The sequence below is a fragment of the Vicia villosa genome, linkage group LG7 (assembly GCF_029867415.1).
Source record: "Vicia villosa cultivar HV-30 ecotype Madison, WI linkage group LG7, Vvil1.0, whole genome shotgun sequence".
Taxonomy (NCBI): Eukaryota; Viridiplantae; Streptophyta; class Magnoliopsida; order Fabales; family Fabaceae; genus Vicia; species Vicia villosa.
Window position 1 is genome coordinate 103,917,509 of NC_081186.1, and position 13,418 is coordinate 103,930,926.

Genomic DNA, 13,418 nt, shown 5'->3' on the forward strand with positions numbered 1-13,418 from the left:
AACTTCATGTAATTGGCAATGCATTGTTTAGTGTTTACTTTAATTTTCAATTATTTTACAAAAGCATCTAATATAGTGAATACAAATCCTCTAAATTTCTTGGAAGAAATAGCAAACCCCATTATTACATATTTGAATGCATAAAAGTATAATTAATGTGTTCTATAAATCCAAAAGCACAATATTGTTCTAAACAAAAAAAATGAAAAATGTCATTCAAATACATCATATCATATTTGGCAACTTTAAAAACATTCAGAAGTCATGTCTTCTCATATATTAAACATATGTATTGGAATCATACCAACAACAAGGCAACAATAGTTGTTGGATAGACAATTATGTATAAAAAAGACATGCTCTTATCAGTTGTGGCGCTAAAAAATACTCATTTATGTTTTAGATCCAAATTTTGTTCAAAGAACAACAACTTTTAACACTTGCAATTCGACACCATTCAACATTGGGATGGTATTGACCTTACAAAAAACATTTACAGCACTACAGTTTTCACACCCATAATCATAACTCTGCCTCTAGCCCTCCACCCAAGTGCTAAACTGTCTGTGTCTCCTATGTGGATAGTGTGACAACCTCGCTTCAATCAAACCGCCAGACCTCCATCAATTGAAAGTATGAACATGCTTCCAAAGATTGTCATTGAAGAGCAGAGAGAGAAGGGACAGAGACAAATGTCATCGCAGAGTAAAATATGCTCGCACTAAATGCATCAGGGGCAATGATGGGATCCCATTTAGTCTAACATGCTTTGAAATTTCATTATTTCTCAACTTTTCTATTATAGGCGTATTGAAAACAAAATCTCTGTTAATTTAACAGCTGCCTACAATTTCAGAGTATATGCATAAGGTTAAAATGGCCGTTAAAAAATTGAGATTTGTCATTGTTTAACCTTCATTGAAACACATAAATTCAGCTATCCACAGCTAATCCAACCACCAACTTCATTGAACAATTTTGCTTAAGGTAGCAGCACCTGTGCCAAAGAATCAATCGGACATGTCATCTTCTGCCCCACTAGATTGGAAATTATCCTGGAGCTCTGCATCTCTATGGTCGTCGTCGAGATCGTCATCCATTTCTAGGCTCTTTGACGAATTGCCCTTTGAGCTAGTATAAACCTAGAAGGGAACACGTATATAGGTAATTATTTCACAGATTCAAATAAAATGGCAAGCTTAGAGATAAAATGGTTGCCATACCCCAGAATCTTTCCGTTCAATTGCAGCAACGTTTGATCTTTTCCTCACAGTCACTCTAGAGGGAGCTGGAAATTGCTCAACCTCATCGCCTGATCTTCCCTCTGTGGCCCTCTTTTTTCTTAAAACAAGTTTAGTTGGAAGAGGCTGCAAATCAAATTACTATAAAATTAACACATTGATGCTGAATAGTTGAGAAACTGCATGCCAGAAGGAAAGCCGAGAAAGAAATAGACTGGCTCCAGGAAATACCAAATAACGAGCTTCTGACTCATCAAATGCAACTAAGAATGTTGTGGGATCATGTGCATCGTCGCCTCGAACCTGTTAAGGTGTGAAAAGAAAGTGTCAGAAAGGTGTTAACTTGAGAATTTCTTTAGGAGTTGATGACTCAATGATGGAATTTTGAAAATATTGACATACATCCCAATGATACTCGCGGACCCAAGAATAATTGACTTCTTCATCTTCATTATATATATCCTTTGACAACTGCCATTACAAAGTTAATACAAATCCAAATGTAAGTCAGTTTTTTTCAATTTGAATAACTAGTTTTTCAAAATGGGAACCCACAGTTCCATTTAACGCATACCTCTCCTGGTGTTGGGACCATGTATGCCAAAAATTTCTCAGGATTTGCAGGATCTGAGCTCGTTGCAACATAACTTTTCATAACTGCCTGCAGGCCACAAAAGAATAGGTGTCACCCTAACAACATTCAGCAGCAAGCACCATTGATAAAAAATGTAACCAGAAAAACAGTCACTTGTTATGTTTCATAAGTTGTTACTTGCAAAACACACACAGAACCATAAGAACATAAATCAAGTAAGAAATTATCGACCAAAATTGTAGTCCAGTCATGGGAAGCACCAAACATGGATTTTTTTAAGAAAAAAAAGTAGCGTAACTGATCCAATCTCTATACTGCCAAATAAACAAAGGTAGAGAGAATATTTCAGAAGTGAGACCACATATTAAGTCAAATGATAGAAACTAGTATCAAAATACAAATTAATTGTAGAAACTGACTTTGATTTATGGCAGAATACTTTTACAACAGACATGCAATTACACAAATTCAAGAGTCTTGGTGTCTCCCTCCAAGAATTCGAGAGTTTGGTCTCCCTTGCAAAACCATTCAAAAACTATCCCATAACTACTTTCTCTTTTCCTTTATATATTTATTCTAAAAGAGCAACGCATATACCCATAACTGCTACACATAACTGAGACCATTAAAAATAACTACCCATAATAACTGACCATAATAAGAAATCTATCATCAAACTACAAGAGAAAATTAACAACAATCGTAACAAATACAGAGCTGCAAATGATTATAGTCACAATACAATTCCTATTACGATCAATTGTACTATTTTCATATTTTTCTCAACATATCCTGGATTTTAAAATTCATGAAACAGGAAAAAAGAATATCGAGTTACTGAAGAAAACTGAATGCAACATAGCATTACATGCATCATTGCTACAAAGCTTACCCTTGATTCAGAGATATCACAAACAGATTTGTCCAACTTCCTGTACATTTCTGAATCAGCTGTTGGAGCATTATCAAATGCAGCAACAACAAACTGATAATCATACCTGCGAAGCAAGACAATAGAAGACAACTTAATTAATATAAACAAACATATGAATGTTGTGAAGCAGTTTGCATCTTATATAGTATCAACAGATCAGGCTTTTCATACTACAAAGGAAAAACAAAAGGCTAATCAATAGAAATAGAACACACCAGGGTAAGTAATAATTTGAATAATCAAGGATATATAATATGGAGCCATATACCTTTCTAAATCCGGCACCAATGGCATGAACTCAACAGGATACAAATCTTTTTTAGTTGCATGAACAGGGCGTGACTTTGCTGCTTCAAATGATGCTTCGATTTCCCTAATTTGTCTTTCCCTGAAAGAGAGAATACAATAATAATTAAACAATGTTAGTTACTTCTGCTAAGTAATTAGTCTGTCAAAAATTAACTTGGGATAAACAAGTTGGCATTTACAAACCTGTTGTTAAGATTTTCCAAAAGATTGCGACCTCCCTTCCTCTCTCTCAGCTCCTTAGCTTGTTTTTCAGTCAAGGACTACAATAATATCTTTATAAGTTGTTGCTTGTAGAGATAGCAATGCATCCCTATATCAACATATATGCCTAATACCTGTTTGGCCGATTCCATGCTTAGAGGAGATATATATTGTGTTTTAACAAGCCAAGCTACACCTTTATCAGTAGGCCTCTCTTTTCTTTTAATACCATCTTTTTTCAAAGGAGTAACAGCTTCGTCATCTCGCAATAAATCTTCATCTTCGGGAGCAAGAGGCGGGCGGACACTAGGAGGACTGTATAAAAGGGATCATCAGATCTTCCCATTCAGCGTTATTCATTGATGTATATGTATTCAAATTTATTAAAGGAACTGAGGATAATACTTGTAAACACTGAGATCAAGCAGGTCCAGAGGTATCCCAAGATCAGGCTCCACAAAAAGTTTGGGTTTGTACATTTTCTCCAAAGATGTGATTGTATATTTTGCATATCTGAACAATCATACAGTTGTTCATAAGACGCACATACAAATACAAATCAAGAAACTTAATTCCGAAAGAATCATAAAAAAAAAGTGTTACAATAATGGTGATTAATGCATCTTATGTAGCCATAAAGCTTCAAAATTCACAAGTATCAGTTCCACACACAAAATTTTGACATCATAAAGGGATGTCCGTTTGAAAAACAATCTCTTTTACCTCCCGCTATAGTTTTCCCTTGTCTCTGTTTACTTAATGATTTAAGTGTGTTTACCAACCCTCTTCCCCACCCCCGAAACAGAACACTAAGTGAATAAATAAAACAAGTGATATGAGTCTCTAATATGATAGGCTAGAAATGCCCACCATTGAATCTAGCATGACAAATCAACATGTAAAGACGTAACTCGTGTAACATTTCAATCAGACAGTCACAAATTACTTTCCTCGGCATGTGTCATCAAATAGCCGGATTATACACCCTAGTTAGAGATTCCCCATCAAGAATCAACCATAATATATTACTGATTTCTTGTTCCACTATCAGTTATCCTCTTTAACTCCCTCACCCTCTCAAACATTTATCACTCACCAGTTACCATTGGAATGAAGATAAAACTTTTGTTATTAAAATTGGAAAAAAATTTGATAATATTCAAATACAACATCCCATCAATCAAATAGATAGGTTCTGGTAGCTACATAATAAGAATAAACACGAGAATGAGATAACATACTGATCTTTATCTTTCTTGAACGACATTAGCTTGGGTTGTGCAGTTGGATCCGGAAGCTCATTTCGAAATCTTCAACAAGAATACACATTAACATTAGTCAGCAATGGAATACATGATACATCATCAATCAGTAACAGTACATCAATTTTCTGCCTTGTGAATCATTACTATTACAAGCACCAAGAAAAGATAAGGTTAAAGAAAACAATTTGACACCAGAATATTCAAATCAGAAAAACAGGTAGTGCAGGCACCAAAAGCAATATAACCATGAGCAGTGTTCATACAAAAATGACCATCAACCAAAAAATTTGATCTGAATCTACATGAACTGGATCAGATATAGAGAAAAAAGTAACCCAATTAACTAACAAACTAAGGGTTACATATCTTTAAAATACCAACCTGAGCTTACACAAAAACGTAGTGGGCTTCTTCAACCTATTTTCAACTCTCTCGCTGCTCAACAAGGCAGTATTTCTCCTCTCTCCCATTCGAGACCCCGCAATAGAACCATGCACCTTTCCAGTCCCCCCAGACGACGCAATCTGAGTCTTCTGCAGAACACTATTCTGTGATTCCTTCAACTTCTTCTGCTGCCTATGTTTTTCCTCTTGCCTTTGCTTCTCAAACTCCCTCTTCTTCCTCATCCTCTTCTCTTCATCCGTCTCCACCTTCCTTGGAGGATGAGGATGAGAAGGCTTCTGCTGCTGTCTATGCGAAACCCCATCGCGCCTCCCTTTATTGATTCCCCTTTCATCTTTATTATGGGGAGGCGGAGGCGGGGAGGCTGGAGGAGGAGGTGGAGGCGGCATGGAAGTACCAGGCGATAAAGGAGGTGGCGGAGGTGGTGGTTGTTGATGATTGTATTGATTATTAGAAGGAGGATAGTACAAAGTAGCAGATGGTGGTGGTGGCGGTGGCTGATATGAATTATCAGGCGGAGGAGGTGGTGGTGGAGGATATGGATAGTAATTCGAAGGGGGTGGAGGAGGAGGAGCATGATGATGCTGATGGTGATGTTGTTGATAATTTGAATTAGCAGGTGCTTGAGGGAATGAAGTAGAAGAATCACCACCAGCAGCACCACCACCGCCAGCACCACCGTAACCGTAACCACCCCAATTATTATTACTACCACCACCTCTTGGTGGTTGCGGTGGCGGTGCGATAGGGTTTTGAGTCGCCGGCGGAGGAGGGAAAGGCCTATAAGAGGCCATTCCTAATTACTATTCAAAAAAATTCAAAATGAATAAAACTAGGGTTATCTTCTTCTTCTTCAACTACGTTGTTGTTAATTTGAAGGTTCAAAATTTGAAGGTTGAAAAGACGTAAACCCTAGAATTGAAAATTAGTGAATCGCAATAGGGTTACCGTTTCCGATTGAAGTGTAGCAGGTTGAAAATGCGAAGAAGTTGAAACAGATCGAAATCGGAGAAAAATGGACTAGTGGATTTGAAAGAGAGAGTGAGTGAAATTGTTCAGGTGGCGGATTCAGCTTACGCTTTCGGTTCTTACAGGGTTACATTTAGGGAAAAAGCTTCCATGGTAATTTTCACTATCACAAAATAATTGTTATTATTGTTATTACTAATTTTCACCATGACCAATGATATGGACACAATAATTAATTAAGTTTTATTTATTATTTTATGTGGTTTTTTACTTTGAAATTTTCAAAAATTAAAAAATTTAATTTTGTTAAAATTAGTTTCAATTTTTAATTATGAAAATTTTAAAAACTAAAATCAATTTCAAATATAAATAAAAAATAAATATTCATGATAAATATTGAACTTCAAATACATGATAGTTTTGGTATCAATCTGATAACTTTACGGTGGACAATAGTATCAAGAATATCATCATCATATAACCTTATATCTTCTGCAGCATATAGGAATATCCACCATTTAGGTACCAATTACTCATAGAGGATGCACCTTTCCATCAATCATGGGTATGAAATATTCACCATTTAGGTACCAATTACTCATAGAGGATGCTTATGAAGGTGTATGTGTTATGAGACTGTTGACTGCAACTTTGGGCTTATACTCCTTCATTCCTTGAGTTTTCTTGCCATCCTTTTTCTTCAGTCTTGGTTTATTATAGGACTGAGGATAGTCAAGTAGTTTATAATAATAAGGCCTTATATGCACATATCCACCATAATGATGACATTTCAAAGAGGGATTATTGAGACTCATATGTTGAACATGATGTAGAGACATATGATCCATCGTTAAAAACTCAATCTTCTTTTCAATAAGAACCAAATTTATCGAGGAATCTTCCTGATTTTCTTGTTCATGATATACTCAATACCTATTCCTTTTGACATCTCTCCAAGCTCATATGTTTCATCAAGAATAGTTGGACCATTATTCAAAAGACTCTTAAATAGTATCTTGTATTTCAGTCTTAGTGATTAAACTTCCTTTTCCACAGTAATGATGGTTGAGACAAGTTCCTCTGTTTCCTTCTGAAGCACACATATGCTTCTCTTCTGATTTTCTTCAATTAAACAAGTTTCTTCCCACTTGGTGTACAAGAGCCTATATGATGCTTCAAGCTCTTTTTTAGTCACATCATCATTACTAGATTCACATTCAAACATGCATTTACTAGTAAAAGTTGTCACTGTGTTGGTTGTTTCATCTTCATTCTCAAATATCATAATCAAACCACGTAACAATCATTCCCTTTTTCTGCTTCTTGAAAAAGGTAGGAAACTCAACCTTTATATGTCCAAATCCTTTACATTCAAAGCATTTCACTCCCCTGCCTTTGTCTTCTTCTTTGCCTTTGTTTTGGGGACCAATGTTGGACATATTGTCTTGAACATTTGTTCTCCATTGTTTGTCTAGCCTTCTCAAATAATTGTTGAACCTTCTACCTACTAAAGTTATAACATCTAAAAAAAACTCTCTTATGTATCCTTATCACTTTAATATGCCTTTTCTTGAGTATTGGATACAAATGCTACACCTTTGTTAATATTTTATGATATTTCATTTATAGAGATTTCAAAGGTTTATAAGGACCCAATGAGTTCATCAACCTTCAAGGTACTCAAGTTTTGGGCTTCTTCTATAGCAGTTACCTTCATGTCAAACTTCTGAGGCAAAGATTAAAGGATCTTTCTGACCAGCTTCTCTTCTAACATCTTTTCTCCCAAAGAAAATAATTGTTGGCTATATCATGCAATTTAATGTTGAAATCATATATGGTTCCATCCTCTTTCATCTTTAGATTTTCAAACTCATTTGTGAGGAGCTGGAGCCTTGACATCCTAACTTTTGATGTGCCTTCGGAAGTAGTCTTGAGTATCTTCCAAGCTTATTTGGCTTCAATAAAAAATGTTGATTTGTTTGAACATATTCTTGACAACACCATTGAATATAACATTCAAAATTTTGTCGTTTCCAAGAGCTTAATCTTTGGGCCAATGACTTCAGGCTTTAAGCTTGTAGAACCATCTTGAGAACTGATCATTGGATGTTTCTAACCTTTAACCACATATTTCTAAGCATCATAGCCTACGGATTTTAGAAAGTAACCATCATGGCATTCCAATAGTCATAATTTGTGTCATCCATAACAGGTGGCTTGTTGATTGAACCTCCATCTTTAGTTTTGTCCATTTGAACAAAATATATCCTCCTCGGAGATCACCTAAATAGAATAGGGTGTCTCCTCTAATGTCAATTGAAATTATGTTCCTAAAGAGACAAATGTCTAACACGATGTTCGAATAAGTGGTTCAACAAGTTAAACCAGGTTTAACACAAAGATGGATAATAATGCAAATTCAATGTAAAGCAGTAAATAACACAAAATATTGGTAACCCAGTTCGGTGAAACTACACCTACGTTTGGAGGACAATCTACCCAAGAAAGAAAACTCAATATTAGTAGCTTAGTACACTTAGTCTTATAGGAACAACAAGCCCATGTTGTTCAATGCCTCTTCTTAACACTACTTAATGTCTTTCTAATTAGGACTCCCCTAAATATGAGAACTCCTCTCACTTTCTCTTAATCATTAACCCTAGTGATCAACTTCAATAACAACTCTATTGATCGTTAAACTTACAACTCAACTAAGACAAACCAATAACTATGCCAAGTTACTCAAACATGGAGTGATGTACACAAAGATTTTACCTTAACCATTATAATGGTATTAGCATGGAATACAAGTTACAAAGACTCAAACCCTAACACAAAGAACCTAGTCTTTGTGCATAAAATTCATGTCTCGAGAGTGATACTGAGCCTCCTTATATAACAATGTTTTCTGGGCTTTTCTCCTTTGAATATCTGATTTGGTTTCCTATAGAAAATAGCATAAATATGTTGGATATGATCTTATCCTCAAGTATCTCCAACAATAAGATATGATTTGTTTATAATTCAAATTTAAATCTCAATTAAATCTGATTTGAACATCTCCATCTCTCAAACAAATTAAACAAACTATTGCTAAAACAAATGCAACAAATCTGGTCAAATATTAATCCAAATTATGCACAAAGAAACATCCAAATGACATGGTGTTAAGGCCAAATGTTGCACTGCACACATGTTGAAGCATCATGTTCAACATGTTGCACCAGTACATCCGAATCAACTATTCATCATGAACATGTAGATCTTCTTTGTAGAGTGAATGTTAGATAAAATAACTCATAACCAAAACTGTAATAACGTATGTCGGTTGTAAGAGACCAGATGTTGCAGCACACATGTTAGAACATCGGGTTCCACATGTGCCCCTTCTGCACCAGAACTAGCTTGAACAAACTATGTGTTGTTTTGCATAATGCAGTAAATCCCAAAAGAAACTTCAAATGTTTAATACAATTTCTCATCTCATTCTTTCATGTAACTACTCCACTATCTATTATTAATAAGGTTATTTTAGTAAATGATATTCATTTTATCATTAAAATCAACAGAATTAATCATTATCTTAAAAAGCGTGAAAATTGCAAAGAAGACACCTATTGTGAGACGAAAGAAGTATTTTTTAATTCCAAATGAAAAGAAAATTGAATGTTTAGTTGTCAATTTAATGATTAGTGTCATAACATACTCTAATGACTTAAATTGTAAATAGAGTTGTATTAAACTTTTAAAAATATTTGATTAACAAAATAAATAGAAATTCTACCAAATAATTATATTAAGTATTGATAATTAAAAAAAACTATGATATAAACTGGAACAAATATTTTATAAAATTTTATTTAACAAAAATTAAATGGTGATAAATTTTAAAGTCTCTGTATTAATCCCTTTTGGACACCCTCAAAAATAATTTTGACTATAAAGATACTTTAGAGCATCAAACACCCAAATTGTGTTTTAGAAAAGTTGAACAACATGATTCATTCTAAGTATAACAAAACATATTTGAAAACAAAATATCTTAAATAGGGCAACATCACTTTCATATTCTCTTATATATGGTGAATATATTTTCTTTCATATATTATTACAAAATTCACCACTTATATTTGCCCAATTGCCCTTATCATATCATATAAGCATATTTCATATCAATGTCTTCATCACTTGGAGTGACACTCTGCCTCCAAGTCCCCAACTTGCCTAGCCAACTATATAAAAAGAGAAAATAAGCTTAATTAATATACAACAACTTAAAAATACATCTTGTAAAAAAATTAATTAAGTTATTACCTGAAAATAAGCTTCAAGCTTCTTTTTTAGTGAAGCATATTCTTTTTTTAATTGATGAAAACTCTTCAGGCATCTGTATATTCAGACATGAATATTAGTATCATTTTTTTTTAAAACTAAAATTTACAAATTGAATGATAAAAATATCAATTTATTTGATTAATTTTTTAAAATTGAAGAAAATAGTTTACCCTTCAATATTTCCAGCACTACAATATTCCCTAAAGAGATTGCACTCAGCTTTCACCTTTTTGGCTCCAATGCTGCAACAAATTTAAATAAAAGAATTAGATAATTAGGATTATTAAAATATTATTAATTGTTATTATTATAATTTTGGAAAATTTTATGTAATTACCTTGAACTACTTCCTGTGAACTGATGCATAAGGGTGTCTAGTTTGTTGAAATCCAACATGTTCCTCTCTTTTCTGTATATATAATTTGCAACAAAAAAATAATGTTAATTTTAATCATATAGTAAAATTAAAAGAAAAAGTTATCATGAAAATACAAAGAATGGTGAAATGGATGAACTTACAAAGCTTGTTCTATGCTTGTAATAAGACGAAGTGAATCGCGGTAGTAAAGAGTGACAATTTCTTCGACAAAGTTAGGATTAGCATCATCTTGTAATTCTTCTAGTTGGATAAATTGTTCATCAAGTAATCCCTATAAAAAAATAATAATACGAATGAGACATTTACAATAAAACAATTCAACATACAATAAATTCTAATAAAGTGTGGCTATTTTGAGTACATTTAATAGGAGTATATATACAAAGGTGATTTAGGATGGATTACAATGTATATTATGTTAAATTTAAATTTTATCCTTAATCATGAGTTAAATATGACTATTTGTTAAAATGTATAAGTCAGACTATCGCATGTGATTTTTGTAAAAAAAAATTGCAGTTAAATTGCACAGAACTCGATTGTATAAAATAATATTAAGAAGGAGATTGTATAAAACAATATTAAGAGGATGAGTTACCTGGTCAAAGAGAGACTGTTTCATTGCAACAAGTTGCCTACGAGATTTGGTATTTCTCTCCATTTGAAAAATAGAAGCTTAATATTGTGATTGAATTGGATGATAGTATATGAAGAAAGAAGTGGATTTTATAGCACAAAAAAGATGTTACATTACACGTGTCTAGAAACTAACAAGTGAGAAGCTTAAAAGCATTGCCTTTTATATTTTGAGAGTGGTGTGGGGCTTGTAGCAAATTCGAATACTTTGCATGTGCATGCATTATGTTTTAGACATTTGGGAGTGAAATGAAATATCTGTATGTCAAATGAAAAGGACCACTTTCATCTATCAACCACTAATAGGAGAGTATATTCTATTATTCATCAATCATAGTTTTTGTTTTGATTTTTAGGCCATCCTTCCCGCACAAATATAGATATTATAATTAGTCATTGAAAAATAAGGAGTTCGCAGTTGAATCAATTTTAAAGTAGAAATTTATTCATTCAAAATTAAATTTATTAGTGATTTGATTTAGTTTTAGATGTTAAATTTTTTTATTCAATTCAATATAATTATGGTTTACAAAATATGGTTAGGAATTATTCAAATAAATAAATCTTTTTTAAAATGAAATATTATTTTCAAAATGAAAAAAAAAGAAAATTTCTTTACCCACCTCCCTATGGGAGATTCATCTCCGAAGTTTTTTTTTTTTTAAATTTTTTTATGTTTCGAAAATGCATTTCCGAAATGCATCAAAATTCATTTATTTTTTACAATCAGGTAAGAAATGTGGACACATGTGCCTACGTAAGCCTTCTAAGACGGTTACCTTCTAAGAAATGTGGTAACACTTTCCTACTTAAAAGCCTACGTAACAAAAATTGGGAAGCTCCACAGCCACGCCCTATTTAAAAGAATAAAAAACCTTTTGAAATTTCGAAGTTCCCTTTTCCTTCTCCCCACCACTCTCAGACGGTTAACTTCTAAAACACTTTCCTATTTAAAAGCTTCTCACCCATTTTTCTTTCAAAATATCCCAAATCATTTTCGATCCTAAGTCTTCTTCTTTGCTTTAACGTTTTCTATCTCTTGTTACTGCTTTCATCACAATGTCTCGCCGCGGTGGAGGAAATCATCCCGAAAATCGTCGGAGTCAACCATCTCCTGCACATTCTCAAAAATCATCCATCAATGCTGCAGGATCAGGCCGTGGTGGTGGTGGCCGTGGCTCTCGCGGTGGACGTACCTCCAATCCTTCTTCCTCCGGACATCCACCTCCTCCGTCATATGCTCCGGCCCCGGGTACCTCTCCTCCGTCTGTTGTTGCAGCTCCGGTTGTTCGTCCATCTGTTTCAGCGCCGTTTGTTCCATCTGTCGCAGCGCCGATTGCTTCCTTGAGTTCGGCTCTGATCTCCATCGAGAGCCTGACTGCCGAAGTTAAACAGAAGGCTACTCTAGAGTCGGCTCCGTCGTCTCAGAAGGAAAATTGGGAAGGAAAATTGGGAAGGAAAATTCAAGTTCGTGCTAATCATTTTCAGTTGCGAGTGGCTGATAAGGATCTACACCACTATGATGTAAGTATAGTTTGCTCATAAGTTTTTTGTTGTTGTTTATTATGTTGGTAAGTTACAATGTGGTATGGATTTCTAGAGGATCAGGACTTTCTAACCCGTTGCAACGTCTCCTCCATCGTTCTTGTTTGTTATTTTTCTTCTGTCCAGACCTTTTTTCGGAAGTGCATTTCCGAATTCCTCCAAGAGGGGTGAGTTCGGAGATGAACTTCCGAAACACCACATTTTCTGAAAATGTAACTTTATTTCGGAGATGCATCTCCGAAATCAATATTTTATATTAAAAAAAACACGTTTTCGGAAGTTCATTTCTGAAAACACATTTTTTTCAAAAAAAAGTACCTTTTCGGAAATGAACTTCCGAAACAAGGGGTAGTGTTGTAAATTCATCAGGGGTGAGCAAGAAGGTTAAGAGGTGGGTGAAGAAATTTAAAAAAAAAAAGCTACAAAATTTAATCTAATAAAACACTCTACGTACAAATAATAAATATATATAAAAAATTCTAACAACATTATAGATTAACGATTTTCATCAATAAAAGATAAATTGTTAAATATATTTAAAAATTTTTCAAATTAAATTTAGTTAAGCATTTTTATTTTTCGTTCTTCTAAAAATTTTCGTTAAAGA

The 13,418-nt window shown here is 33.9% G+C and overlaps 2 protein-coding genes across 2 annotated transcripts; both read right to left on the reverse strand.

Annotated features, from left to right (window-relative positions):
- Positions 1-369: 369 nt before the first annotated feature.
- Positions 370-6,087, reverse strand: LOC131616330 (protein PAF1 homolog). The gene is made up of 12 exons (XM_058887633.1): positions 4,927-6,087; positions 4,522-4,590; positions 3,686-3,793; positions 3,415-3,595; positions 3,263-3,339; positions 3,039-3,158; positions 2,729-2,834; positions 1,816-1,902; positions 1,644-1,712; positions 1,473-1,544; positions 1,224-1,367; positions 370-1,142 (listed from the first exon to the last, which is right to left on the reverse strand). Exons 1-12 carry the CDS (start codon positions 5,739-5,741, stop codon positions 1,011-1,013), a joined length of 1,980 nt encoding a protein of 659 aa, XP_058743616.1. The 5' UTR covers positions 5,742-6,087; the 3' UTR covers positions 370-1,010.
- A 3,863-nt stretch (positions 6,088-9,950) lies between these two features.
- LOC131618123 (histidine-containing phosphotransfer protein 4-like) lies at positions 9,951-11,318 on the reverse strand. The gene is made up of 6 exons (XM_058889388.1): positions 11,229-11,318; positions 10,771-10,901; positions 10,589-10,660; positions 10,422-10,493; positions 10,231-10,303; positions 9,951-10,148 (listed from the first exon to the last, which is right to left on the reverse strand). The coding sequence occupies exons 1-6, from the start codon at positions 11,289-11,291 to the stop codon at positions 10,101-10,103; spliced, it is 459 nt and encodes a 152-aa protein (XP_058745371.1). The 5' UTR covers positions 11,292-11,318; the 3' UTR covers positions 9,951-10,100.
- Positions 11,319-13,418: the final 2,100 nt, after the last annotated feature.

Bases quoted from the DNA above. Each gene is read 5' to 3' on its own strand.
- LOC131616330 (XM_058887633.1), bottom strand. From the start codon at position 5,741: ATGGCCTCTTATAGGCCTTTCCCTCCTCCGCCGGCGACTCAAAACCCT. The intron at 3,794-4,521 runs GTATGTTATCTC...ATGATTGTTCAG, and splicing joins TTCAAGAAAGATAAAGATCA to ATATGCAAAATATACAATCA. The intron at 3,340-3,414 runs GTATTAGGCATA...ATATTATTGTAG, and splicing joins GCATGGAATCGGCCAAACAG to TCCTTGACTGAAAAACAAGC.
- LOC131618123 (XM_058889388.1), bottom strand. From the start codon at position 11,291: ATGGAGAGAAATACCAAATCTCGTAGGCAACTTGTTGCAATGAAACAG. The intron at 10,902-11,228 runs GTAACTCATCCT...ATTTTTTTATAG, and splicing joins AACAGTCTCTCTTTGACCAG to GGATTACTTGATGAACAATT. The intron at 10,149-10,230 runs GTAATAACTTAA...CTTTTTATATAG, and splicing joins AGCTTGAAGCTTATTTTCAG to TTGGCTAGGCAAGTTGGGGA.